At 44.0% G+C, this 25,738-nt stretch overlaps 1 protein-coding gene across 1 annotated transcript; it reads left to right on the top strand.

Annotated features, from left to right (window-relative positions):
- The first annotated feature begins 1,391 nt into the window (after positions 1-1,391).
- LOC127625263 (probable serine/threonine-protein kinase fhkB) lies at positions 1,392-17,392 on the top strand. The gene is made up of 4 exons (XM_052100440.1): positions 1,392-1,481; positions 1,984-2,178; positions 2,257-2,794; positions 17,089-17,392. Exons 2-4 carry the CDS (start codon positions 1,984-1,986, stop codon positions 17,127-17,129), a joined length of 774 nt encoding a protein of 257 aa, XP_051956400.1. The 5' UTR covers positions 1,392-1,481; the 3' UTR covers positions 17,130-17,392.
- The last annotated feature ends 8,346 nt before the right edge of the window (positions 17,393-25,738 follow it).

The following is a 25,738-nucleotide window of genomic DNA, read 5'->3' as shown; positions in this document are numbered from 1 at the left end:
GTGCCAGGGCGATGGGCAGGGCCGGGTCGTGATTATACACACCCGGTTCCTTATCAGGCTAATTAAGCCTCCGAGAGGGATAAAGGCCGATGGCAGACGGTGGTGCGACGAGAGAGAGATAGTTTACGGACATGTCTGTCATGTGTGTTTGTGTCTTTTAAGTTATTCATTAAAATATTATTTATATTATCAAGCCGGTTTCCACCGCCTCCTTCCCATTGAACCCCTTTACAACCTCTTTTAAGAGGTTTTTTGGTATTGGATCTAACAAACATGTTGTGCCTTTTGAATTCTTGATAAGTTTTCTTCATGACCAATGACGGCAAAGGATTGAAGTTCTCATGAGGAAAATTATGAGACACTGTTTTGCTGAGGTGCTGTGACATTTGATTGCATATTTCCAATTTTATTTGTAATTATTTCAATTTTATCAGGAAAGGAATTCCTGAAGTCATTTTCCGATTTGCTCTATTGAGAGCATGAGTGTGATCATTGTTCCACGTTGCACGTTTTTGTTTTCTTTTTTTTCCCCTAATCGAAAGGGGGGCACTCTAATGAGTGTTAGAAAAGACTGCAATTATACTTTCTGTTATTATATTAAGTTCTTTTATCCTTTTTATGATATCCAGCAATGCAGCATTCTGGATTTTAATTAATATTGGAATCGCAAAATAGCCTTCAATGATAAATCTTTATTTAAAACTGTCTGCATCAACTGCCTCAGTTAGCACAAGCTAATAGTACCCTCTAGCGGCTGTGCTAAGATGATGCCATCAACACTGGCGGCCAAAAGTTTGGAATAATGTACAGATTTTGTTCTTATGGAAAGAAATGGGTGCTTTTATTCACCAAAGTGGCATTCAACTGATCACAATGTGCAGTCAGGTCTTTAATAATGTGAAAAATTACTATTACAATTTGAAAATAAATGTGCAGAACTTCTTGAACTACTTCAAATATTTCTCATCAAAAAATCCTCCATGTGCTGCAATGACAGCTTTGCTGATCCTTGTTATTCTAGTTGTCAGTTTGTCCAGATACTCCGGTGTATTCGTGGAAATACTAGACATATTCTGTCATCGACAAACTTCCCATTGAGGAAAGCAGAAACTAATAAGGAGGTGGCAGAAGATTTAGGATGGGGAGATAACAGGCCACCTTTGTGTGAGGAACAGTGTTGACACCATCATTAGAGTTTATTTAATTATTGTGGTCCATTTAAGAGCTTTGGCTGAGGGGAATTGAAGTGAATATGTTATGTAACTTCTATAGTGCTTTATTTTTCATTTCAGAGCTTGACAGGTTCCCTTTGAAAACATTTGATGGAAATGTGAGGCTAGGATAAAAGTTTGACGTATATTGTAACTATTTCCCGCCAAACGCATCAACACTCCAGTCCAGTAGGAGGCGAGAAAATCACCAGAAGTTGTTTTGCAAACCGCCATTTATCACGAAGAAAGAACAGTTTGAGCTCTCAATCGGTACGTGTGCAATTTGTTTTATGTTATTTGTGAGATTTATAGTTTCAAGTGTGTGTGTGTGTTTTTATGTGCATACACTTTTTATCTCATTGGTGTTTTAATGATCGTAAATAAGCTTTTTATTGCGGTATGTGACTGGATAAACAAGTTATTAGATATATCATCTAAGCATCTGGAGCATTGTGAATTTGAGTGTTTTTATTGTGTAATGTGTTGTTGAAATCAAACTGAGGTAAATTATGTTACATTACTGACAAATGAGCTCGTTAAATCCGGCTGTTTGTAAATTATTTCAATGAAGGCTATTATATGTTGAATAAAGCTAGCTATGGGCTAATATCAGACAATATTTCAGGAAAATGAAACCCAAACACAAAGCACACATTTATTTTTATATAATCTCAGAATTACTTATTTTATTTAACAGCTGTTCTTGTGTTTAATAATGTTTTTGAGTGTGATGAATGTCAGTTCATTATAATGAGGATGTTTTTGTGTTCAGATGTTCATCATGAGAGAGCAGGTGGATGTGATCTGCTGTAAATCAGTAGGAACTGATCTGTCCATGCTGGATATTGATGATTTCATCACAGAAATCTCTCAGCTGAAGAAAGAGGTGACGTCACTGAAGACAAAACTGAAGGAGAGAGAACTGTATTCATCCTGCACCTGTTTTGAGCGAGTTAAAGTTGAGATTGTAAGTTTCAAATGATGTGTTATGACTGTGACTCTGTGATGATGAACGGTACAGATGTGATTGTGTTGTGTTTGTCAGGAGCTGGAAAAGGTTTCCTGTCAATCTTCAGTGTGTGTGACTGATGGGACCTCCACAGAATGTCAGGATTCAGTGTGGAGCGGCAGAGATCAGTCCACACCACAGCAGCTGCTGGACAAACTCTCTGAACAGAGATCCAGAGACACACAGGACTCACAGCTCACTTTACTCTGTTCTACTGATGCTCAGGAGAGTGTGTGTGACAGTAATCAGGGTGATCAAACCTCCACAGAGTCTCTGACTTCTGTCTGTAACGCTGGAGAACAGCAGATGCTGCAGACACCAGTGAAGATTGAAGTGAAGCAGGAGAAGAGAAAAGAAGCTAGCACAACAGAGGAACAACAGAGAGATGAAGGTGATGATGAACAGCAGACGTTGCAGTCATCAGTGAAGATGTGTTCAGTGAAGCTGCTGGACTGCAGGAATTTGATGAAGATAAGAGGAGAAACCACAGCAGAGGAACAAGAGAATGATGATGATGACTCCACAGCAGAGGAACAAGAGAGTGATGAAGATGATGATGATTTTATTCCCTCAGGTATTTTTCTTCCTTTTAATGTTGTTTTACATTTTGAAGAAATGTCTGCATTAAAAAGTTCCTTGTTGTTTTTATTGTTGTTTTAGAAGTGCTTAGTTGTATTTTAAAGGGATAGTTCTCGCAAAAATGAAAATTATCATAATTTACTCACCCTCATGCCATCCCAGATGTGGATGACTTTTTTGTTTTGCTGCAGAACACAAAGATTTTTAGAAGAATAACTCACATAAAGATAGCATAAAAGTAATCCATAAGACTCGAGTGGTCAAATCTACATCTTCATGAGTGATATGATTGGTGTGGATGAGAATCAGCTCAATTTTGAAGTCCTTTTTACTCTTAAAAATACATTTATTCTAGACCTCCTATGTGCATTAACGAGAGGTCTGTTGTTTTTTGCCAATTCACAATCTTCACACTTATTGCCACCTACTGGGCTGTTGTGCAAATATTTACTATCATTTTCCTTTTCTTTCTCATCCGTGCACAGATTTAAGATGAGATTGGTCGATTTAGATCGGTGCATCCTTAATCTTTTTATTGTAATTTTTCCAAAGTTATTACATTTTCTGTGGTGTCAGTGACTCTGGAGTAAAGTTTCTGCTTATAGTCTTAATTTGTTATTTTAAATTTAAGGTAGGGCTCGACATTGACAATAAGGACTGCCCAATGGCCCGGGCCAGTGCTGCATTTATAATGTTTGTGCAAACGGACCACAAGTGAGCGAACAAAAAGCAAACAACGTCTTAATAAGCACTCTGAGACAAGCGAACTTGATTCTTTTTAGCTTGCAAAGACACGTGAGCACATAATATATTGAACGCTGCAAGGAACAAGAGCGTGCAGATTCCGAGTGTGCCATGATCGCCTTATCCAACTGGGGTATCGAGTTATTTCCAGAGCTGTTCTGCTCCAGGATTAAGATGACTATTTAAAACGGTCTACTTCATATCATCCTCATAGCAGACCTGTTACTTTTCGCATTTCTGGACTATTTGAGCTTTGAGTATCAATCAGATTTGGTCTTGTTTGGGTTGTCTAATTTCATGTTTATATCCACATTCTTAATGATAGATTAGGCCTAAAATCTACCTACTGTATATTACACGTGTCAAGTCATATTTATTTGTATATCGCTTTTCACAACACACCTCGTTTCAAAGCAGCTTTACAGAAATCATGCATTAACAGTAAATTAAACTATTATATATAAATTTTAGTCATCATTGTGTACCCGATTTCTTAGAAAGATCTCCTCTCATGAATTTTTATGTTTATTACATTCAGCCAATAATCAATCTGTTACTTTGTGACAAAATCTTTGAAACTGCTTGTGAAAAAAAGTACACAGGACCCAAAAGTTGACCGTATGACTAAATGGATGACCAAAAACCCATCAGCTCAACTAAACTCTTCACTTAAAAACATGTGTAAATATTTATATATTTAAGAATTTGTATCTGTAAATTGGGATTATATAAAGCATAAATCATATCTTGCAAATCATAAATGTGATTATGAGAAATTATCTTCAAAATGCAGTTTTTTTTTTTAAAGCCATGATGGTAAAAAAAAGCTATTTTTCATTTTTGTTAAACCAGACCGGGCCAGAAGAAAGGAATAATTCTGTCAAAAATTAAATTGTGATAATGTACTCATCCTCATGTTCTTCTAAACTTTCGTTCTTTCAGACATTGTTCTGTGACTTAATTTTCAATCAAAATGTCAATATTCATCAAAAGCAACTATAAGTCATAATTAATGATATAAAATATAGCTTTTACTGCAGTAACGTCTAGGTTACGGATGTAACCTCTGTTCCCTGATGGAGGGAACGAGACGTTGTGTCGAAGAAGTGACACTAGGAGTCTCTCTTGAGCGCCTTTTGCATCTCTGATCTATGAGAAAAGGCCAATGAGAAATTGGCAGACAGAATTTGCATGTCCCGCCCCCCAGACATACGGGTATAAAGGTGTAGAAATGCATCTGTTTCATTCAGAATTTTTCTGAGGAGCCGATAATGGTTCGGCCGCAACAGTGGCTTGGTTCAGCGACGTGGCCGGGAGGACACAACGTCTCTTTCCATCAGGGAACGGAGGTTACATCCGTAACCTAGACGTTCCCCGTCTGTCGCTCACTTCGTTGTGTCGAAGAAGCGACACTAGGGGTCAAATTTAAATCATGCCTTGCGCTGAGCTGTGTACGTGTACTGCTGACACTGGAGCGGGCAGGTATTTTACATGCCAAAGCAACCGGCTATGTCGGGCTGCATGTACTCTTCCCCAACGCCCCATAGAATCGTCAGAGCCTTCTGGATCTTTACCTTCGACAGGGTGGAACAGGGCGACGCTAGCAAGCATGGGAACAGGCCATGCCAGCCGTGCCTTTTTTCTCTCTGTTTCTCTACAGAGAGGTAAAGCGGCTGGGGCCCTCATACGCATCGAGGAAGGTGGTCTTACCCAGTTTCCTATTCTTTCAGGTGTAAAAGACCCTGCGGAGACCACACCTGCCCAGCCTGGGGGAGGTAAGAGTGGTGGAATACATCACATGGCCTTTTAGGTCACATGTGGAAAGTGGTGAGGTGGTAGATCCTGCCTCATTGGGAGGGAGGAGTTGCTACAAACACTGCAACCAGGGGGCAGTGGGGACTGCTCATGGGAGACGCGGGTCCGCTTGTAAGGGTACCGTACAGCGGAAAATACACACCGGGGAAAGTCCATGTAGGGGCCCTGACCTGTGGAGCACCTATTCCAGTACAGGGTAGATTTCAGTACCTGCATTGGATTTGATTCCACCACTGAATTCGCAGACCCAGAGGGCTAGGGGGAGTCATCCAGGGAGCTGAGTAAATGGGATCTCCTTGGAGGAAAAAAAGCACACAGTTTTACCTCAGCAGAGGGAAAGGGCGCTAGGTGCAAGCGATCCACCCGGTCAAGTTGTCAGTGTGTTTACAGAGTTCAACCGGCTCTGACCTAAGAAAACACGAGACGAAACTGACTCCACCCTGAGATTGTAAAATCTCGCGAAGGTATTAGGTGTTGCTCTGCATATGTCTGCTAGGGAGGTGCCTCTGGCCAGTGACTATGAGGACGTAACACTTCCTGTTGTGTGTGCTCGGACCTGCAAAGGGAGAGGGCCTGGCTTGGTTGTGATAGGCCAGTGTAATGGTGTCCACTACCCAGTGGGAAACCCTCTGTTTGGAGACAGCGTTCCCTTTCCGCTGTCCACCAAAGCAGACAAAGAGCTGCTCAGTCTAAAGCTCTGTGTGCGTTCCAAGTAGATACGCAAAGCAAGTATCGGACACAGCAACGAAGGGGCTGGGTCTGCCTCTGCCTCCTCCCGGGGCAGCACTTGCAGGTTCACTACCTGGTCTCTGAACGGTGTGGTATGAACCTTGGGCACGTAGCCTGGTCGTGGTCTTAAGATCTCATAAGTGTCTGGCAAGTGTCGCTGACAGAGAATGCTTGCAGGTCCCCAACCCTCTTGATGGAGGTGAGCGAGATCAGGAGGGCCGTATTCAGGGAGAGGGCCCTGAGTCCGACTGATTCTAGCGGCTCAAAGGGGGTCTCTGAAGAACCGAGAGGACCACTGAGAGATCACCGAGGAGTACAAGATCCGAGAACCAAGTCCTAGTGGGCCAAAAGTGGGCCACTAGAGTGACTTGTTCCTCATCCTTCCTGACCTTGCACAGCACCTGTGCAAGAAGGCTCACTTGGAGAAATGCTTACTTGTGCAGCCCTGTGGGCCAGCTGTGTGCCAGCACGTCTGCCCCGAGGGGAGCCTCCGTTCGGGCATACAAGTATGGGCAGTGGGAGGTCTCTCGGGAGGCGAACAGGTCTACCTGAGCCTTGCCGAAACGTTCCAAAATCAGCTGGACCGACTGGGAGTGAAGCATCCACTTTCCACTAGGCAAGCGATGTCATGATAGCGCGTCTACCACCACATTGAGGTTACCCGGGATGTGAGTGGCACACAGCGACATGAGTCGTTGCTGGCTTTAAAGGAGGAGATGACGGGTGAGTTGTGACGTGGTGATTTATGTACATGTAAAGGTATTCAAATGGAAAGGAGGCGAGAACCGGCTTGACGATATAAATAATAGTTTTAATGATAAACTTAAAAGACATAAACACACATGATGGACATGTCCGTAAACAATCTCTCTCTGCCGCACGGTCCCCTGCAGTCAGCCTTTAGCCCTCACGGAGGCATAATTAGCCTAATACGGGACCAGGTGCGTAGGATCCCGATCCGGCCCCGCCCTCCGCCCTGCCACATTCCTCCCTCGTTCTCTCAGGCTGGGGAGGCCCCGGCCTGACGTACACCCCCCCCTCTTTCCCTGGGTGAGGGCGTGCCTTCTGCGCCGTCTGCGGGCAGGTCATCCCCATCTACCTGGATGAGGGAGGGAACAAGGGGAGGGAAACAGAAATAATAAAAATGGGGGGTACTTCCTGTAACATTGTAGTACCCCCCAAAACTTAAAAATTTAAAAGAGGGAAAAGGCCAACGCAGTGCGACAGTGAGAGAGAAAGAGAGTTGAGTGAGATGAAAAAAAAACTCTTACTAGCCAGTTCTCCGATACGCTGCAGCTTGTTCCTCGGCCACTCCTCCACCCTCTATCGGACGACAGCCGCGCCTCTCCGGGTGGATCCGAGGCAGTCCTCCAGGAACATAAGGGGTCTCCCCCGCCCCTGGCAGCGGTTCTCTCGCTCCAGGTGGTCGCCAGTGAGCCTGTCTAAAACTCTGCCGTGTTTCAGCGGCCGGTAGGCGACTCCTGCGCCCCTGGCAGCGGCCCTGACCGCTCCAGGCGGTCGGCTAGGAGCCCCATCTCCTCTCGCGGTCGGCGGCCATCGTCCTCGTTCAGGCGGCTGCTCCGTTGGGGTGGCCGGAAGTGGCGAGAACTCTACTACGGCGTATCCCTCCTCCTCCTCGGGCTTCGGCACCAGTGTAAAGGTATTCAATGGAAAGGAGGCGGCGAGAACCGGCTTGATGATATAAATAATAGATTTAATGATAAACTTAGAGGACATAAACACACAAACGCACATGACGGCATAATTAGCCTAATACGGGACCGAGTGCGTAGGATCACGACCCGGCCCCGCCCTGCGCCCTGCCTGAGTACGCTACTGTGGTGGTACTGTCCGATCTGTTCAAGACGTATTTGCCCTGAACTAGCGGGAGAAATCTCTGCATGGCAAAGAGTACAGCCAATAACTCTAGGCAGTTGATGTGACAGCGCAGCGGTGCCCCTTTCCAACGGCCCGCGGCTGCATGCCCGTTGCACACTGCACCCCAACCCAACTTGGAGGCATCAGTAGTGACCATGACATGTCGGGAGAAGAGGTCTGTCCAGGGTTTGAACGTTTGGTGGCAGGCAGGGTTGACAATCACACTGTGCGTGCTGCGGCGCCATGCTCGTCTCGGGACTCGAGTCTGGAGCCAGTGCTGAAGCGGTCTCATATGCATCATCCCGAGCGGCGCGACAGCCGCGGAGGATGCCATATGCCCCAGGAGCTTCTGGAAAAGTTTTAAAGGGCATGCGTGAGCATTTTGAACGGGAGTTTGTGCAAGGCCCGGTTGAAAACTCTCAAATCCAAGATCTGTCGTAAGCCGCCACCTTTCTTGGGTACGATGAAGGGCTGTTGAAACCCTTCTTCATCTTGGTTGGAGAACTATATCTCTTTTATTGAGAATGTGGGCAAATGAAATAATTTCAACCAAGGATTCTCCTCCTGGCCCTCCACCGGGGGACGGAGTAGTCTTCTTACCAGCTCCGGAGCGAACATCTTGGTCTCTGGGTCGGGCATCTCAGGACCATTTGGGAGTCTTCCGGGTCCTCAACGGGATCCGTGAAACGGGGGGGGGTGTCTCCTGCGGGGCGCTCGATGCAGGTCTGAGAGCTGGGCCCGGGTTGAAGCGGTGGGGCAGGATGTGTGAAATGGTTTCCGTCTGCTTCTCCACTGCTGGGCAAAGTCCTCGACGGTGTCGCCGAAAATGCCGAACTGGAAGACGGGCGTCGACGAAGCGTGTCTTGTCCGTCTCACGCATCTTGACCTAGTTCAGCCACAGATGATGTTCCTGAACCACGAGTGTGGCCATCACCTGCCCGAGTGACCATGCTGTGATCTTTGTAGCCCTGAGGGCGAGGTCAGTTGCTGAGCGCAGTTCCTGCAGCACGTCGGGATCAGGACTACCCAAGTGCAGATCTTTAAGTGCCTTGGCCTGGTGGACTTGCAGGCGGGCCATGGCATGCAGGGCGGAAGCAGCCAGTCCGGTGGCGCTGTAGGCTTTGGCGGTCAGTGCAGACGTCATCCTATAGAGCACAGGGCGACCCCGCCAGGTGGCGGCGTTCTCGTGTCACAGGTGGATTGCAACCGCTCTGTCGACCTGGGGGACCGCCGTGTACCCGTGGGCCACTCCGCCATCGAGGGTAGCAAGAGCAAATGAGCAAGAGGCTTTGTGACGAGTGGAGAAGGGTGCCCTCCACAAACTCGTCAGCTCATAATGCACTTCCAGTAAAAAATGAACCAGGGGGTGCGGCAGTGAGCGGCGCTCAGACCTGATGAACCAATCATCCAGCCGCGAAGGCTTTGGGGAGGACGGAGGGCTCCAGTCCAACCCCACGCTGGCGGCGGCCCGGGCAAGCATGTCGGACATCTGGGCCTCAGCCTGGGCGTGCTGGCCTGAAGGCGGCAGCCCAGACAAGACATCCGCGTCAGATGCCGAACTGCTCATGTAGCGGCGGTCATCCCGCTCAGGGGGCTCCAGAGGATAAGCAGACTGGCTGTGAAGCAAGCCGCTGTTGCCTCGAACCCGGACGGAAGTCAATGAGCTTGCCGGGGGTGGGTGGTTCGCGGGGGTGTATCCGGCGGAACCGAGCCTGCTGCCATCCCCAGATCGTCTCCATCGCCAGCCGCGTCGATCTCGATCCCGTGGGAAGGAGCAACGCGAGGGGTGGCTGGAGTGGTGTTCTTTCTGTTGAAAGAAAGCCGCGACCGCAACGTTGCAATGGTCATGCTCTCGCAGTGAGAACATGAACCATCCACAAACTCTGCCTCGGTGTGATCGCAGCCCAGACCCACTAGACAGTGCCTGTGGCCGTCTGAAGCGGAGAGCACTCTTCCGCATCCAGGAACTACACAGGGGCGGAAGGGCATCTATATAAAGACACGTCCTGAAAAGGACATTCAGCACCTGCATTGTATTTGCTCTTTTAGAGGAAACTACTCATTTAGTCACGATGTTGAAGCGCCCAGGGGCAAACTGCACTGCCGTGCAGAGAAGGGAGAAAGCCGCTGAAGTGCGCCATAGATCCAACAGCAATTCGCTCAGAGATGGGAGGAACAGTGTGTGACTCGCAGCTCGCTGAATACACAACCATCGGCTTCGAAGAAAATTTCTGAATGAAACAGATGAATTTCCCTGCCTTTATACCCATATGTCCGGGGGTGGGACATGCAAATTCTGTCTGCCAATTTCTCATTGGCCTTTTCTCATAGATAAGAGATGCAAAAGGCACTCAAGAGAGACCCCTAGTGAGCGACAGACCGGGGATCACAATTAATACCAGGAATTGGGAAAAATCAGCTCTTACAAATCGCGATTTGAGGCAAACGATTTTGAATGGTCTCCCTGATTTAAATTTTTTTTTAAATTAATTTTGAAATAGATACTTTTTGCTAAATATGCTATTATAATTGGTTTATTTAAAATCACAGTTTTTGTTGTAACATGCTATTGTGTTACCAAAATAATAGACTGGCATAAAACTCATTTAAACAGTCACATGCATCAGAGCCGCGTCAGACGTGCATGATCTCGTGATCTTTCTCCTCAACAGTTCCCTGTTACTTTTAACTGTTTTGTCTGATGATATAATGGCTAATATCAATAAAACATCTATCACATGCTGTCCATAAGTATGTTGGTATGTCATTTAGATGGAAGTAATTACTCAGTAACAGGAATCTCAAAACTTGAGCAAATCCAGTGTTTTCTTCTGGTTGAGCACTCGTGTCATTCGCAGAAGCATGTATTTAATCAGTTTCTGTGACTCATGAATGTTGCATATATCATTCTGTGACGCTGTAAGCAGGCGATACGAGCCGTGTAAACTGAAAGCTGTCAGGAGATTTCTTCTCGAAGGATCCGCACAAGCGCATTGAGAGCAACTTCAAAGTAGAAGAGCTTTACATGTGCTGCTGTAAATGTTAATGTCGTGTTCATTGTGCTCAGTATGTTCAATTAGTTTGATTCTGTGTTTTGTGAGAAAATGTGATTGTTAATGTACCATTACTGTTAATTACTGTTGTTATTGTCCTCTATTATATTAGCATTTTTAAATCTGCAAATACAGTTTTATTACTAAAAGTAGAATAAACTGCTGTCTACCAAAATATTCAAAATATTTTTCTCTCATGAATATTTTATGCAATTTTGAGTAAATATAGTGCTAAATAAAAGTCATATGTTTTCAGCAATTTTATGTAAATGTTATTATATTAAGATTTGTGAGATATCATCATTATATCAGCCTATCGGGCTCCCCTTCTCTCTAGATATCAGCATTGGCCATAAAAAACATTTCTGTCGACCACCAAACACCGCTAATATATCAATTTACAATAATTAAAAAAATCTTAATATTGAATCGGCATTTCAATATCTTTATAACTGAATCAGGAGGCAATTCCCACCCCTTATAAATACTGGATGTTTGTTGTGTTCTGACCTTAAATTGGAGTTTAATTTAATTTTATTTATTTTTATATTTTTCCCATTTTTAATTGATTTGTCAATTTCTTGTGCTCATTGTAGAGCTGATGTACGAGCAAGATGAACCTCTAGAGCAGAATGAAGTGGAGGAGGAACTTCAGGATCACAAACATCATGATTTAATAACTGGAGAAAAATCTTTGAGTGGCTCAAAGACTAAGAAGAATTTCTCACCAAAAAAGCCTCAAAGAAGAGCAGCCAAAAACACTTTAACCTGCTCTCAGTGTGGAAAGAGTTTCATATATAAAAGCCAGCTTAATATACACATGAGAATTCACACAGGAGAGAGGCCTTACACGTGCCATCAGTGTGGATATAGTTTCATAAATAAATTCCAGCTTAATAAACACATGAGAATTCACACAGGAGAGAGGCCTTACACGTGCCATCTGTGTGGATATAGTTTCATAAATAAATTCCAGCTTAATAAACACATGAGAATTCATACTGGAGAAAAACCTTACAAGTGCTCACTCTGTGGAAAGAGTTTCCCTCATTTACAAAACCTGAAAACACATGAGAGAATTCATACTGGAGAAAAACCTTACAAGTGCTCACTCTGTGGAAAGAGTTTCACTCAGTTACACAGCCTGAAAACACATGAGAGAATTCATACTGGAGAAAAACCTTTCAAGTGTTCGTACTGTGGAAAGAGTTTCACTCAGTCACACAGCCTGAAAACACACGAGAGAATTCATATTGGAGAAAAACCTTACATGTGTTCACACTGTGGAAAGTGTTTCACTCAGTCACAACACCTGAAAACACACGAGAGAACTCATACTGGAGAGAAACCATAACACTGCTTTTGATGTGGGAAAAGCTTAAATGCAGCAAGTAATCTATATACACATGTAAAAAGGTTTTGCCCAAGTAGTCACAGTGAGAAGACAACATCTTCATGTCCAATGATATCGAGTAAATAGTTTGAAATACAGATAAACCCAAAGATTATATTTCTTCCAAAAGAGCTGCATCATCTAAAGCACATTCAGATCGCCAGCCTGTTGTTGATTCCCTGCAGAGGTGTGGCCCCCCCGACATGGGGGTAATTCCAGCGGCTTTCTCTCTGCTCGACACTACACTGTGGTTCTGTGTTTGTCCTATGTTGTTTTATGTATCACCATGGTCCTGGAGGAACGTTGTCTCGATTTGCTGTGTACTGGACTAACTGTATATGGTTGAACGACAATAAAATCCACTTGACTTGACACTGCAATAGATGAGTCTTTAGTCTAGACTGAAACTGAGTGGGTCTGAATCCCGAACCGTGTTAGGGAGACTATTCCATAGTTTATGAGCCAAATATGAAAAGGATCTACCTCTTTTTGTGGATTTTGATATTCTTGGAATTATAAGCCAGAATTTCATGATTGTAATGAATGTGACAGAATATAGCGTGTCAGAAGGTCACTTAAGTACTTTGGAGCTTGACCATTCAAAGCTTTGAATGTAGTTAATGGAATTTTAAAATTAATAAAACATTTAAAAGGTAGCCAATTTAACGATAATAAAATTGGACTTATATTTTCATATTTCTTGGTTCTAGTAAGCACTCTGGCAGCTGCATTTTGAACTATGAAGTTACTTTATTGAACTTGCAGTACATCCTCCCAGTAATCCATTACAATAATATAGTCTTGAGGTCATGAAAACATTAATTCAAAAAATTTTTGAATTTCAAATGACAGATTGGTATTAAATAACACCTAAGTTCCTTGCTGTAGAAGAAGACGTAACAGTACATCCATCGAGAGTCATATTATATTTTAGCGGTCCGATAATTAGTATCACTGTTTTATCAGATTTGAGTAGAAGGACATTTCTGGCTATCCAGTCTTTGATTTCATTGATACACAATTTGGAGAATTGTGAATTTTGTTGGTTTTAGAAGAAATATAAAGTTGGGTATCGTCTGCATAACAGTGGAAATTTATTCCATGATTCCTGATAATATCTCCCAGGGGAAGCCTGTATAAGGAGAAAAGTAGAGGTCCTAAAACTGATCCCTGTGGCACTCCATACATAACTTTTGTTTGATTTGACAATTCCTTGTTTACACATACAAAGTTGTAGCGGTATGATAAATAGGACCTAAACCATGCTAATGCAAGTCCATAATTCTCCAACCTATTCAAGAGAATGTCGTGATCTATCGTGTCGAATGCAGCACTAAGATCTAAAAGCACTAGAAGAGAAATGCAGCCACGATCAGATAAGAGCAAGTTATTTGTAACTCTGATAAGTGCAGTCTCTGTAATGAGATGGGGCCTAAATCCTGACTGAAACTGTTCATATATTCCATTTCTCTGTAGAAATGAACAATTGGGAGGACACTACCTTTTCTAGTATTTTTTACATAAATTATGGATTTTAAATAGGTCTTTAAATAGGAGGGAGTAGACCGACCGCCCGGATGCGGTGAATGGCCGGCAGACCAGGATTAAAGCACGGCCTGCCCCAGGGAAATAGGGGAGGATGTACGTCAGGCCAGGGGCTCCCCAGCCTGAGAGAACGAGGGAGGAATGTGCCAGAGTGGAGGGCGGGGCCGGATCGTGATTATACACACCTGGTCCCTTATCAGGCTAATTAAGCCTCCGAGAGGGATAAAGGCCAATGTCAGATGGTGGTGCGACGAGAGAGAGATAGTTTACGGACATGTCCATCATGTGTGTTTGTGTCTTTTTAGTTATTCATTAAAATATTATTTATATTATCAAGCCGGTTCTCGCCTCCTTCCCATTGAACCCTTTTACAACCTCTTTTAAGAGGTTTTTTGGTATTGGATCTAACAAAAATGTTGTGGCTTTTGAATTCTTGATAAGTTTTCTTCATGACCAATGACGGCAAAGGATTGAAGTTCTCATGAGGAAAATTATGAGACACCGTTTTGCTGAGGTGCTGTGACATTTGATTGCATATTTCCAATTTTATTTCTAATTATTTCAATTTTATCAGGAAAGAAATTCATGAAGTCATAACTATTGTGCTGCGATGGAATATCTGGTCCTTCCACGCACCACGAAATACCTCTATTTTTTTTATTCTTCCACTTATGCTCCATTTTCCGAGTTGCACTCTTGAGAGCATGAGTGTGATCATTGTTCCACGTTGCAAGTTTTTTTTCCCTTTTTTTTCTCCCTTTAATCGAAGGGGTTGCGACACTATCAAGAGTGTTAGAAAAGTATAACTGCAATTATACTTTCTGTTATTATATTAAGTCATTTTATCCTTTTTAAAAGATAAAATTCCTTTTTTAAGATATCCAGTAATGCAGCATTCTGGATTTAATTAATATTGGAATCGCAAAATAGCCTTCAATGATAAATCTGCATTTAAAACTGTCTGCATCGACTGCCTCAGTTAGCACAAGATAATGGTACCCTCTAACGGCTGTGTGTGGGACACTGAGATGACGCCATCGATATAAGATGATCCAATGTTTATCATATTAAAATTCAACTCGTGAAGCTTGTCTAAATGATCGCTTTCTAAATGTTGGCTATAGATTTCATAACTTCTGTTTGGGTGGTTTTGTGCTCATCAACAATAGCTATTTGTTTGTCAAGAATTATTGGAAACACTTTGTAATAGGGTTTCATTTGTTAACATTAGGTATCATGAATAAACAAAATAAGCATTTATTAATGTTTGTTAATAAATATAATATATTTTATTGTTAGTTCATGTTTGTTTTTAGTGCATAATCTAATGTTAACATATAGATTTTATATATTTGTTGAAATTAAAGGGTTAGTTCACACAAATATGAAAACATTTTTATAAGCGGGTGCTATCAGGCTTTTGCTATTTAATGGTCCAAAAGGCAATAAAAGTAATCCGCACAACTCCAGTCGATCTATTAATGTCTTCTGAAGCAAATTGATACATTGGTTTAAGAAACAATTAAATGTATTATAAATGTAAATCATTATTGTTGTTATTTTGCAAGGTCTGAAATCTTATGGATTACTTCTCCGTTTTCTTTATGTAATTTTAGGAGCTACATTGTTTTGGTCACCATTCGATTGCATTGTATAGACCTACAAAGATGAGATATTATAAAAAAGTGTTCTGCTGAAGAAATAAAGTCATACACATCTGGGATGACATGAGAGTGAGTAAACGATGCAAGAATTTTCATTTGTAGCTGAACTATCCGTACAGCATGCTACATGATTTTTTTATTTTTTGGGTGTAGGTTCCATGTAAACCCAAAATTTCTTGTTTGGGTTCTAGGTCGATAAAGTTAAAGAACCCCTTCCTTAAATGCTACTTTATGCAGCCTAATCATATAAAACAACTATTAAAAAGCTTATGCTGTGTTAGTAAACGTATACATACACTGGTGGCCAAAGGTTTGGAATAATGTACAGATTTTGTTCTTATGGAAGAAATTGGTGCTTTTATTCACCAAAGTGGCATTCAACTGATCACAATGTGCAGTCAGGACTTTAATAATGTGAAAAATGACTATTACAATTTGAAAATAAATGTGCAGAACTTCTTGAACTACTTCAAATCCTCCATGTGCTGCAATGACAGCTTTGCTGATCCTTGTTATTCTAGTTGTAAGTTTGTCCAGATACTTCGGTGTATTTGTGGAAATACTAGACATATTCCGTCATCGACAAACTTCCCATTGAGGAAAGCAGAAACTAATAAGGAGGTGGCAGAAGATTTAGGATGGGGAGATAACAGGCCACCTTTGTGTGAGGAACAGTGTTGACACCATCATTAGAGTTTATTTAATTATTGTGGTCCATTTAAGAGCTTTGGCTGAGGGGAATTGAAGTGAATAAGTTATGTAACTTCTATAGTGCTTTATTTGACATTTCAGAGCTTGACAGGTTCCCTTTGAACACATTTGATGGAAATGTGAGGCTAGGATAAAAGTTTGACGTATATTGTAACTATTTCCCGCCAAACGCATCAACACTCCAGTCCAGTAGGAGGCGAGAAAATCACCAGAAGTTGTTTTGCAAACCGCCATTTATCACGAAGAAAGAACAGTTTGAGCTCTCAATCGGTACGTGTGCAATTTGTTTTATGTTATTTGTGATATTTATAGTTTCAAGTGTGTTTTATGTACATGTACTTTTTCTCTCTTTGGTGTTTTAATGATCGTAAATAAGATTTTTATCGCCGTGTGTGACTGGATAAACAAGTTATTAGATATATCATTTAAGCATCTGGAGCATTGTGAATTTGAGTGTTTTTATTGTGTAATGTGTTGTTGAAATCAAACTGAGGTAAATTATGTTACATTACTGACAAATGAGCTCGTTAAATCCGGCTGTTTGTAAATTATTTCAATGAAGGCTATTATATGTTGAATAAAGCTAGCTATGGGCTAATATCAGACAATATTTCAGGAAAATTAAACACAAAGCACACATTTATATTTATATAATCTCAGAATTACTTATTTTATTTAACAGCTGTTCTTGTGGTTAATAATGTTTTTGAGTGTGATGAATGTCAGTCCATTATAATGAGGATGTTTTTGTGTTCAGATGTTCATCATGAGAGAGCAGGTGGATGTGATCTGCTGTAAATCAGTAGGAACTGATCTGTCCATGCTGGATATTGATGATTTCATCACAGAAATCTCTCAGCTGAAGAAAGAGGTGACGTCACTGAAGACAAAACTGATGGAGAGAGAACTGTATTCATCCTGCACCTGTTTTGAGCGAGTTAAAGTTGAGATTGTAAGTAAGTTTCAAATGATGTGATATGACTGTGACTCTGTGATGATGAACGGTACAGATGTGATTGTGTTGTGTTTGTCAGGAGCTGGAAAAGGTTTCCTGTCAATCTTCAGTGTGTGTGACTGATGGGACCTCCACAGAATGTCAGGATTCAGTGGCGGCAGAGATCAGTCCACACCACAGCAGCTGCTGGACAAACTCTCTGAACAGAGATCCAGAGACACACAGGACTCACAGCTCACTTTACTCTGTTCTACTGATGCTCAGGAGAGTGTGTGTGACAGTAATCAGGGTGATCAAACCTCCACAGAGTCTCTGACTTCTGTCTGTAACGCTGGAGAACAGCAGATGCTGCAGACACCAGTGAAGATTGAAGTGAAACGGGGCGATAAAAGAAGCTAGCACAACAGAGGAACATCAGAGAGATGAAGATGATGATGATGAACAGCAGACGTTGCAGACATCAGTGAAGATGTGTTCAGTGAAGCTACTGGACTGCAGGAATTTGATGAAGATGAGAGGAGAAACCACAACATTGGATCATGAGAGTGATGATGATGATGATGGTGATGATGAAACCACAGCAGAGGAACAAGAGAGTGTTGAAGATGATGTTGATTTTATTCCCTCGGGTATTTTTCTTCATTTTAATGTTGTTTTTTTTATATTTTGAAGAAATGTCTGCATTAAAAAGTTCCTTGTTGTTTGTATTGTTGTTTTAGAAGTGCTTAGTTGTATTTTAAGGGATAGTTCGCTCAAAAATGAAAATGATCTCATAATTTACTCGCCCTCATGCCATCCCAGATGTGGATGACTTTTTTGTTTTGCTGCAGAACACAGATTTTTAGAAGAATATCTCACATAAAGGTAGCATAAAAGTAATCCATAAGACTCGAGTGGTCAAATCTACATCTTCATGAGTGATATGATTGGTGTGGATGAGAATCAGCTCAATTGAAGTCCTTTTTACTCTTAAAAATACATTTATTCTAGACCTCCTATGTGCATTCACGAGAGGTCTGTTGTTTTTTGCCAATTCACAATCTTCACACTTATTGCCACCTACTGGGCTGTTGTGCAAATATTTACTGTCATTTTCCTTTTCTTTCTCATCCGTGCACAGATTTAAGATGAGATTGGTCGATTTAGGTGGGCAGCCGAATTTATTGTTTATTAAGTCATTACATTTTCTGTGGTGTCAGTGACTGAAATGGAGAGGTTCAATTATAGACTAATTTTAATGGACGTGAAACGCAGCAGGCAGTCGGTCAGAACTGTATGAGTTGACGCTTGGTTGAACAGACACACTAAGCAGGTTCAAGCTTCACTTGTTTACTGAAGAGCTGGTAGCTTTACATTTGGGTATGTATGTGTGTGGTTCTATAACAATCAAACAAAGAAATAAACATTAATATACATAAACATTATACATAACATAAACATTATTAACAGCATTCAGGCTATATACAATCCCATTAAGGAAGTCCTATCAGACAGAATAATTATTCTATACATCGCCACAAGAAGGCGCTAATAACACGTAAATAGGTTAACTAGGCATGCCATATGCCCAGGATAAGACACTGATCACTGCGTGATAATAATCATCTCCAAAGTATCCGTACAACCAATAATAACATAATGTCTAATACATAAACATAAAGTTATATACAGAAACTCCGAATAGGAAGTAATACAGTCCGATCTATACTAATCGGCTACCGCTCACACTGATGAACATAGACTGAACAGTTTCTGAATACTAACGGAACAAATATGGAAATATGAACTTACTTGGCATATACGCACACAGCGACTCAATGTATATGTATACCAGCTGAATAATCGTCGAACATAACAGATTAACTATACTGAATCATCAAGCATTTTCACTAACATCTGTGATGCCTCTTCTCTCTCCCTCACAGTTCGCCTCAGCACGAATGTCACTATAGCAACCTTGTGCGCTGTGATTGGTCGAAATCGTCCAGGACATTTAAGGGCATCCAGCCTTTTGTACAGCCGCCTCCAAATTCAAGAACTGAATTCGATCATCTCGAAAAGGTCTATATTTTGTCCTGGTCATCCTCAGGTAGAGCTGGAAGCTGGATGAGGCGAGCCGCGATCCGTGTATAAGTCCTACCCTTGACATCTACACTGGCTGTCCGGACCCGCCCATCGGCGCCTGGAAACACCTGGGTGATCCTGCCTACTGGCCAGAGAGCACGAGGAAGTTGGGGGTCGACAATCATGACCACATCTCCACTCTCCAACGACTTCTTCTCGGTCCTCCACTTCTGGCGTGCTTGGAGACTAGGTAAGTAGTACTTGAGGAAATGTCTCCAAAAATGATCAGCCAATAGTTGGCTGTGGCGTCTGCGACTCAGGATCTCGGAATCTTGGTAGACTACCTGAGGTAAGGATGCGTCTCGACGGCCGATTAGGAAGCAGTATGGGGTTATTGGATCAGGGTCAGCCACGTCCGAGGAGGTATACCCAAGGGCCTTTGAGTTGAGAATACCTTCGACCTCTACCAGAACTGTTCTTAGGACTTCCTCAGTGACAGTCTGAGCCCCAATGGTCACTCTGAGGGCTGTTTTAATCGAGCGGATCTCTCTCTCCCAGCAACCGCCGAAGTGAGGGGCGCCTGGTGGGTTGTAAACAAACTTTATCTGCTGGCTGGCGAGGTGACTCTGTAGCTCATCTTGGAGGGTGGCGAAAGAGTCATCTAATTCCCGCTCCCCTCCCTTAAAGTTGGTGCCTTGGTCGCTCAACAGCTCGTAAGGCTTCCCTCGGCGTGCAATGAACCGCCGTAGAGACATCAAGAACGAATCAGAGTCCATACTGGTGAGAAAATCGAGATGGACTGCCCTGATGGTCATACACTTGAAGATTATGCCCCACCTCTTCTCATTACGGCGGCCAATCTTAATTATGAAAGGGCCGAAACAGTCCATGCCAGTCGAGTAGAAGGCCGGACGGAAATATCTCTGTCTGGTCAGGGGTAGGTCGGCCATGAGGGGAATTTCTGGACGACCTTTCCATTTTCTACACTCTGTACACTGGCGCTGGTATCGGCGGACAGCTTCTCGGCCTCTCAGAATCCAGTATGTCCTTCTGATCTCTGTGAACAGTCTCTCTGTTCCAGGGTGACGCAGTCTCTCATCATAATCCTTGATAATTAGCTCTGTAGTAGGATGTCGAGGGTCGAGGACCACCGGATGAGCAACATCCGCTTCTAGTACCTCACAGTGTCGGAGACGGCCTCCTACACGAATCAATCCAGCAGCAGCGTCAAGCTCAGGGAAGAGTGTAACCAGTCTGCTTGTGGCTGACACTGGTTTGCCTGACTTTAGAAGCTTCAGCTCATCGGGAAAGGACTCTGATTGAGCTTGGCGAAGGACTGCTTGTTGAACGTCTCTTTGGAGATCAGCACTGGAGGTGTAGGCCGCCCCGTGAAGCTCCTGCCCATAGGCATTCAGGCACTCCGACAGCATGTTATAGTGCGGTGACTGAAGTGAGTGTGCAGTTGTGGTCACTAACCCAGAGAAGGCTGACTGTCTTAACTCACTGCTCGGCTCTTCAAACGACAGAGAGGGCTGTCCGGGCCAACTATCAGGTGGCAGCTTGAGGAATGCCGGTCCCTTGCTCCACCGGCTCCCTGTAGCAAGGTCACGAAGAGGCTTGCCTCGCGTGATGTCATCCGCTGGGTTGTCTGCGGATCTGACATAGCGCCAGGTGGACGAAGCTGTTATTTCTTGGATCTCTGCCACCCGTGTTCCTACGAACACCTTGTAAAGACATGAACTGGAAGTAAGCCATGTGAGCACGGTGGTGGAGTCTGACCAGAGCGTGGTGGAGTGAATGGTAATTGTAAGCTCTGTAGTCAGGAGTTGAGAGAGTTGTGCTCCAGTAAGAGCGGCACACAGCTCTAAGCGGGGTATAGATTGCTGCTTGCGGGGTGCAACGCGGGATCTGGCGGCGATAAAGATGACTTCTACTTGACCTTCTTTGTCTTCTGTCTGCAGATAGGCCACGGAACCATATGCCTGCTCAGATGCATCACAGAAAACGTGGATGTCGTATCTGCAGGACAGGTGATCCATCTGTGAGCTGACATAGCATCGGGGTAAGGATATCTTCTCTAGTCCACTCAACTCTTTCTCCCACTCGAACCATGAAGTAAGGAGTTCCTCAGGTAACTGCGGATCATCCCAATCGCGCTTTTTATCCCATAATCGCTGTACCAATATCTTCGCCCTGGTGGTGTAAGGGACAATATAACCGAGGGGGTCATATTGGCTGGCCAGTACATGGTAGATGCTGCGCATTTTCACAGTGGAGCAACGGCTAGCTCGGTGCTTGTAATGTAGGGTGTCATACTGACAATGCCAGTGTAATCTGAGCATAGACTCATGGACGTCTTGTTGGCCTTGACTAAGCCAGAAGTCGCAGGTATTGGATCTCGACTCAGCAGGGAGGTGAGTAATCACTGACGGGCAATTGCTGGCCCATTGTCGAAGCTCAAAGCCTCCGGTGGATAAGAGAGAACATAGCTGATCAACTAGGTCTCGGGCCTCTCGGGGGGAGTGAAGACTATGTAGACAATTATCAACATAGAATGATCTCTCAATTACCTCTCTGACTGGGTCTCCAGACTGGCTGTGGTCTATGACGTGCCTCTGAAGGGCGTAAGTGGCACAGCAGGGACTGCATGTGGTACCAAAGGGGAGGACTTGCCACTGGTACATGTCAGGGGGTTGTTCTGGCTTCAAGTCACGCCACAGGAATCTGAGTAAGGGCATGTCATCAGGGAGCAGTCTCACCTGGTGAAACATACCTCGAATATCACTGCTTATGGCTACCGGATGCTCTCGGAAGCGGAGCAGAACTGCTAGCAGTGATGAGCCTAGCGTGGGTCCTGGAAGAAGAAACTCATTAAGGCTGTGACCTTCATATTGGAAGGAGCAGTTATAGATGACCCGATTCTTGTTATTATGTTGCACCATATGGTGGGGAATGTACCATGACTCTGTAGAGCTCGCAACTTCTCTCGGTTCCAGCTTGGCTATGTACCCTGCCTCCTTCAGCCTAGTGATCTCAGCCTGGTAGGCCGAAGCCTGATCTGGATTCTTAAGCAGTCTCCTCTCAACACTCCTAAGCTGAGGGAGAACGGCTTCTTCGGCCATGGTCAGCTGTGGCATGCTCTGCCTCCGAAGCAGTGGCGTAGCATACCGCATCGTCCCCTCTACCTCCACTCTTGCGGTCTTCTCCTGCAAGAGCCTAATAGCTTCTTGGTCTAGCTTGGATCTCATCACCACCTTGTCGCTGCGGTACGGAATCACATTCATCTGCCATAATCTCTCTACGTGAGCAAACAGATCTGCGTTAGGGATGACAGAGGTAAAGAAGCACTGGTGCGTGTTAATCTCACGACGAATCTCATGCGTAGGACCTTGAAGAGTCCATCCCAAGCGGGTCTTGACTGCTGCAGGTCCACCTGGTGGGCCTAACCGGACTGGTTCAACAGGCGTGATGAGGTGTGGGCAATCTGACCCAATCAGCAACATCGGCTGCACTTTATCCATCTGCTGCAACGGGAGGCCAGTTAGATGTCGATACCTCTTCTTTAAGGAAGCCACCGAGTAGGTGTGTTCAGCAAGACCTAGTCTCTCAGCTGTAAAGGCATGTTGGATGAGGTATTTCTTGTGGGGATGAGACACCGATGATACTGTGAAGGAAACGGCCGCCCCATGAAGCACCTGCTGATCCTGTCTCACTGTTCTCAGTATCAGGTCTTCTGGCTGTCCTCTGAGATTCAACTGCTGTGCGGCTGCTTGAAGGAGGATAGTCCTATCAGACCTGTCGTCGAGCACTGCATATGTCTCTAACGATATATCTCCATTCGTGATGATCACCTTACTCACTTTCAACATAACTCTACGGCTACTGACAGAACGGTCAACGAACAGGATGTCTTTCGTGGTACTCACAAGACAGGAGTTCTCTGGGGGATTGGGCGCTGTTCTGGCAGTCACAGCTCTCTCATTTAGATCATGCAATATAAGGAGGTGTTTCCTGTTACAGGTCTTGCACAAGGCTTTCAGTGTGCATCTGGAAGCGTGATGATTGCGGCCGCATCTCCAACAACGATTATTCTTACGAATCCAGGCCTCTTTCTGATCCTTAGTTAACTCTTTGAAGTTGTGGCATCCATTAAGGAAATGACTGGCATTATCACAATAAGGGCAGTAGGCACATATCTTCTCTTGGTACCTGGCGGAGCTAGGCCGGGACTCTGGAGCGGACGCTCTGTGTTCACTGTCTGCAGCAGGCTTTTCTGTACCCAGCAGGAAACTTGTAGATCTCCCAGGAGGCTTGGGGTTGTAACGACCTTCTCGCTTCTTAATAGTTAAGGGTGGAGCATAAGTAGCTGTCTTGGCAGTGTCGTCTTGGACCTGGAGCTCATACTCTAACCAGTCTGCAAAGTCGATGAGGGTGGGGACTGTGATCCTAGATGGGTGGACATATCTCTTAAAGCTGATCTGAAGCTCGTGGGGAAGCTTGCCTTGGAGTCTGGACACGTGTGAGCTGCATTCTAATTCAGATGCTCCCTCAGACCCCAATTGCTCCAACATACTCACTAATGAGCGTACACGGAGGGCGAAGAACTTGAATGCTTTAACGTCACCTGGCTTGAGATTGGGACCTTCTAGTACTTCAGCAATATTTCGCAGCACCAGCTTGTGGGGTTGACCATACATTTTCACAAGAGCTCGCATAGTGTCTGTATAGGGTCTCACAGAGTTACAGTAGGAATCTGCTACTAGTAGGGCCTCTTCTAGCTCTAAATGATCAGTCAGGATCTGATACTTAAAGCGTTCACTCGCATTCGTTGGCAGAAGGTTCTCTAGCGCCATCCGTAATCTCGAAAACTGTCTGGGATCTGCTGCTGTCAGACTGGGGATGGTAGGCTTAGGGCCTCGGTATACCTGCTCATAGACATGCTGCATTTCTGCTCTAGGCATCAGCTCTGGGCATGGAGTCTGGCAGAAGTCTCTATCACTTTGGTGACGGCTGCGTCTGGCACTAGGCGTCTCGTCGTCATGCTGAACAGCTGTTACAGGCTGTGCTGAGTGGGCGTAGGACCTCTGAGAGGGGACAGGGCGACTCCTTCCAGCATACGGGTGCTCTGACCTGGGTGAAATCGTGAAGTCTCCCATCTGCTTTGTCAGCTGCTCACACTGGGCAGATCGGTCTGGAGAAACCTCTCCAGCATACTCTGCAGAACCTCTCTGTCTATGGGCGGACGGTGGCACATGGGTGCGAGGGGCTGGAACTGGCGTTACTGGTTGACCAGGGTTCCCTCTTCCTGTGGCTATCTGCTGAATCTCCTGCTTTAACGTGACATTCTCCGCCTGGAGCCCACGCAGCGTGGACAATATTTCAGGTAGGATCTGACTGCGAAGCTCATTGCTATCTCTTTTCATCTCAGACCACATAGATTTAATATCGTATAGCTGTTGGTCTTGGAGGCGGAGCTCATTATACTCTGGTGCCACATCTTCTGCTCGATCTGGCCATTCATCACATAGTAGTAGATCATCTGCATAAGGTGACTGGCTCTCTGGAGAAGATGATCGTGACACGCTCTCAGCCGTGGGCGGAAACAGAGGTAATGCTCTCTTCATATTCGCTGAATCAGTAACTTGATAATCGGCTAGATGCGCAGGTAGCCTTATCTGTCGTCCAGGTCGAATAACAGGAGTATCTAGCTCAAAGTGGGATGTCATCTCTCTGCTGTGATTCACCATCCGGCTCGAAGGACCATTTGAAATGGAGAGGTTCAATTATAGACTAATTTTAATGGATGTGAAACGCAGCAGGCAGTCGGTCAGAACTGTATGAGTTGACGCTTGGTTGAACAGACACACTAAGCAGGTTCAAGCTTCACTTGTTTACTGAAGAGCTGGTAGCTTTACATATGGGTATGTATGTGTGTGGTTCTATAACAATCAAACAAAGAAATAAACATTAATATACATAAACATTATACATAACATAAACATTATTAACAGCATTCAGGCTATATACAATCCCATTAAGGAAGTCCTATCAGACAGAATAATTATTCTATACATCGCCACAAGAAGGCGCTAATAACACGTAAATGGGTTAACTAGGCATGCCATATGCCCAGGATAAGACACTGATCACTGCGTGATAATAATCATCTCCAAAGTATCCGTACAACCAATAATAACATAATGTCTAATACATAAACAAAGTAATATACAGAAACTCCGAATAGGAAGTAATACAGGCCGATCTATACTAATCGGCTACCGCTCACACTGATGAACATAGACTGAACAGTTTCTGAATACTAACGGAACAAATATGGAAATATGAACTTACTTGGCATATACGCACACAGCGACTCAATGTATATGTA

Source organism: Xyrauchen texanus, chromosome 31, assembly GCF_025860055.1.
Source record: "Xyrauchen texanus isolate HMW12.3.18 chromosome 31, RBS_HiC_50CHRs, whole genome shotgun sequence".
NCBI classification, from domain to species: domain Eukaryota; kingdom Metazoa; phylum Chordata; class Actinopteri; order Cypriniformes; family Catostomidae; genus Xyrauchen; species Xyrauchen texanus.
Note: the sequence above shows the minus strand (reverse complement) of the source record. Positions and strands in the feature narration are given on the sequence as shown.

Bases quoted from the DNA above. Each gene is read 5' to 3' on its own strand.
- LOC127625263 (XM_052100440.1), top strand. From the start codon at position 1,984: ATGTTCATCATGAGAGAGCAGGTGGATGTGATCTGCTGTAAATCAGTA. The intron at 2,179-2,256 runs GTAAGTTTCAAA...TGTGTTTGTCAG, and splicing joins AGCGAGTTAAAGTTGAGATT to GAGCTGGAAAAGGTTTCCTG. The intron at 2,795-17,088 runs GTATTTTTCTTC...TTTTGTGTTCAG, and splicing joins TGATGATTTTATTCCCTCAG to ATGTTCATCATGAGAGAGCA.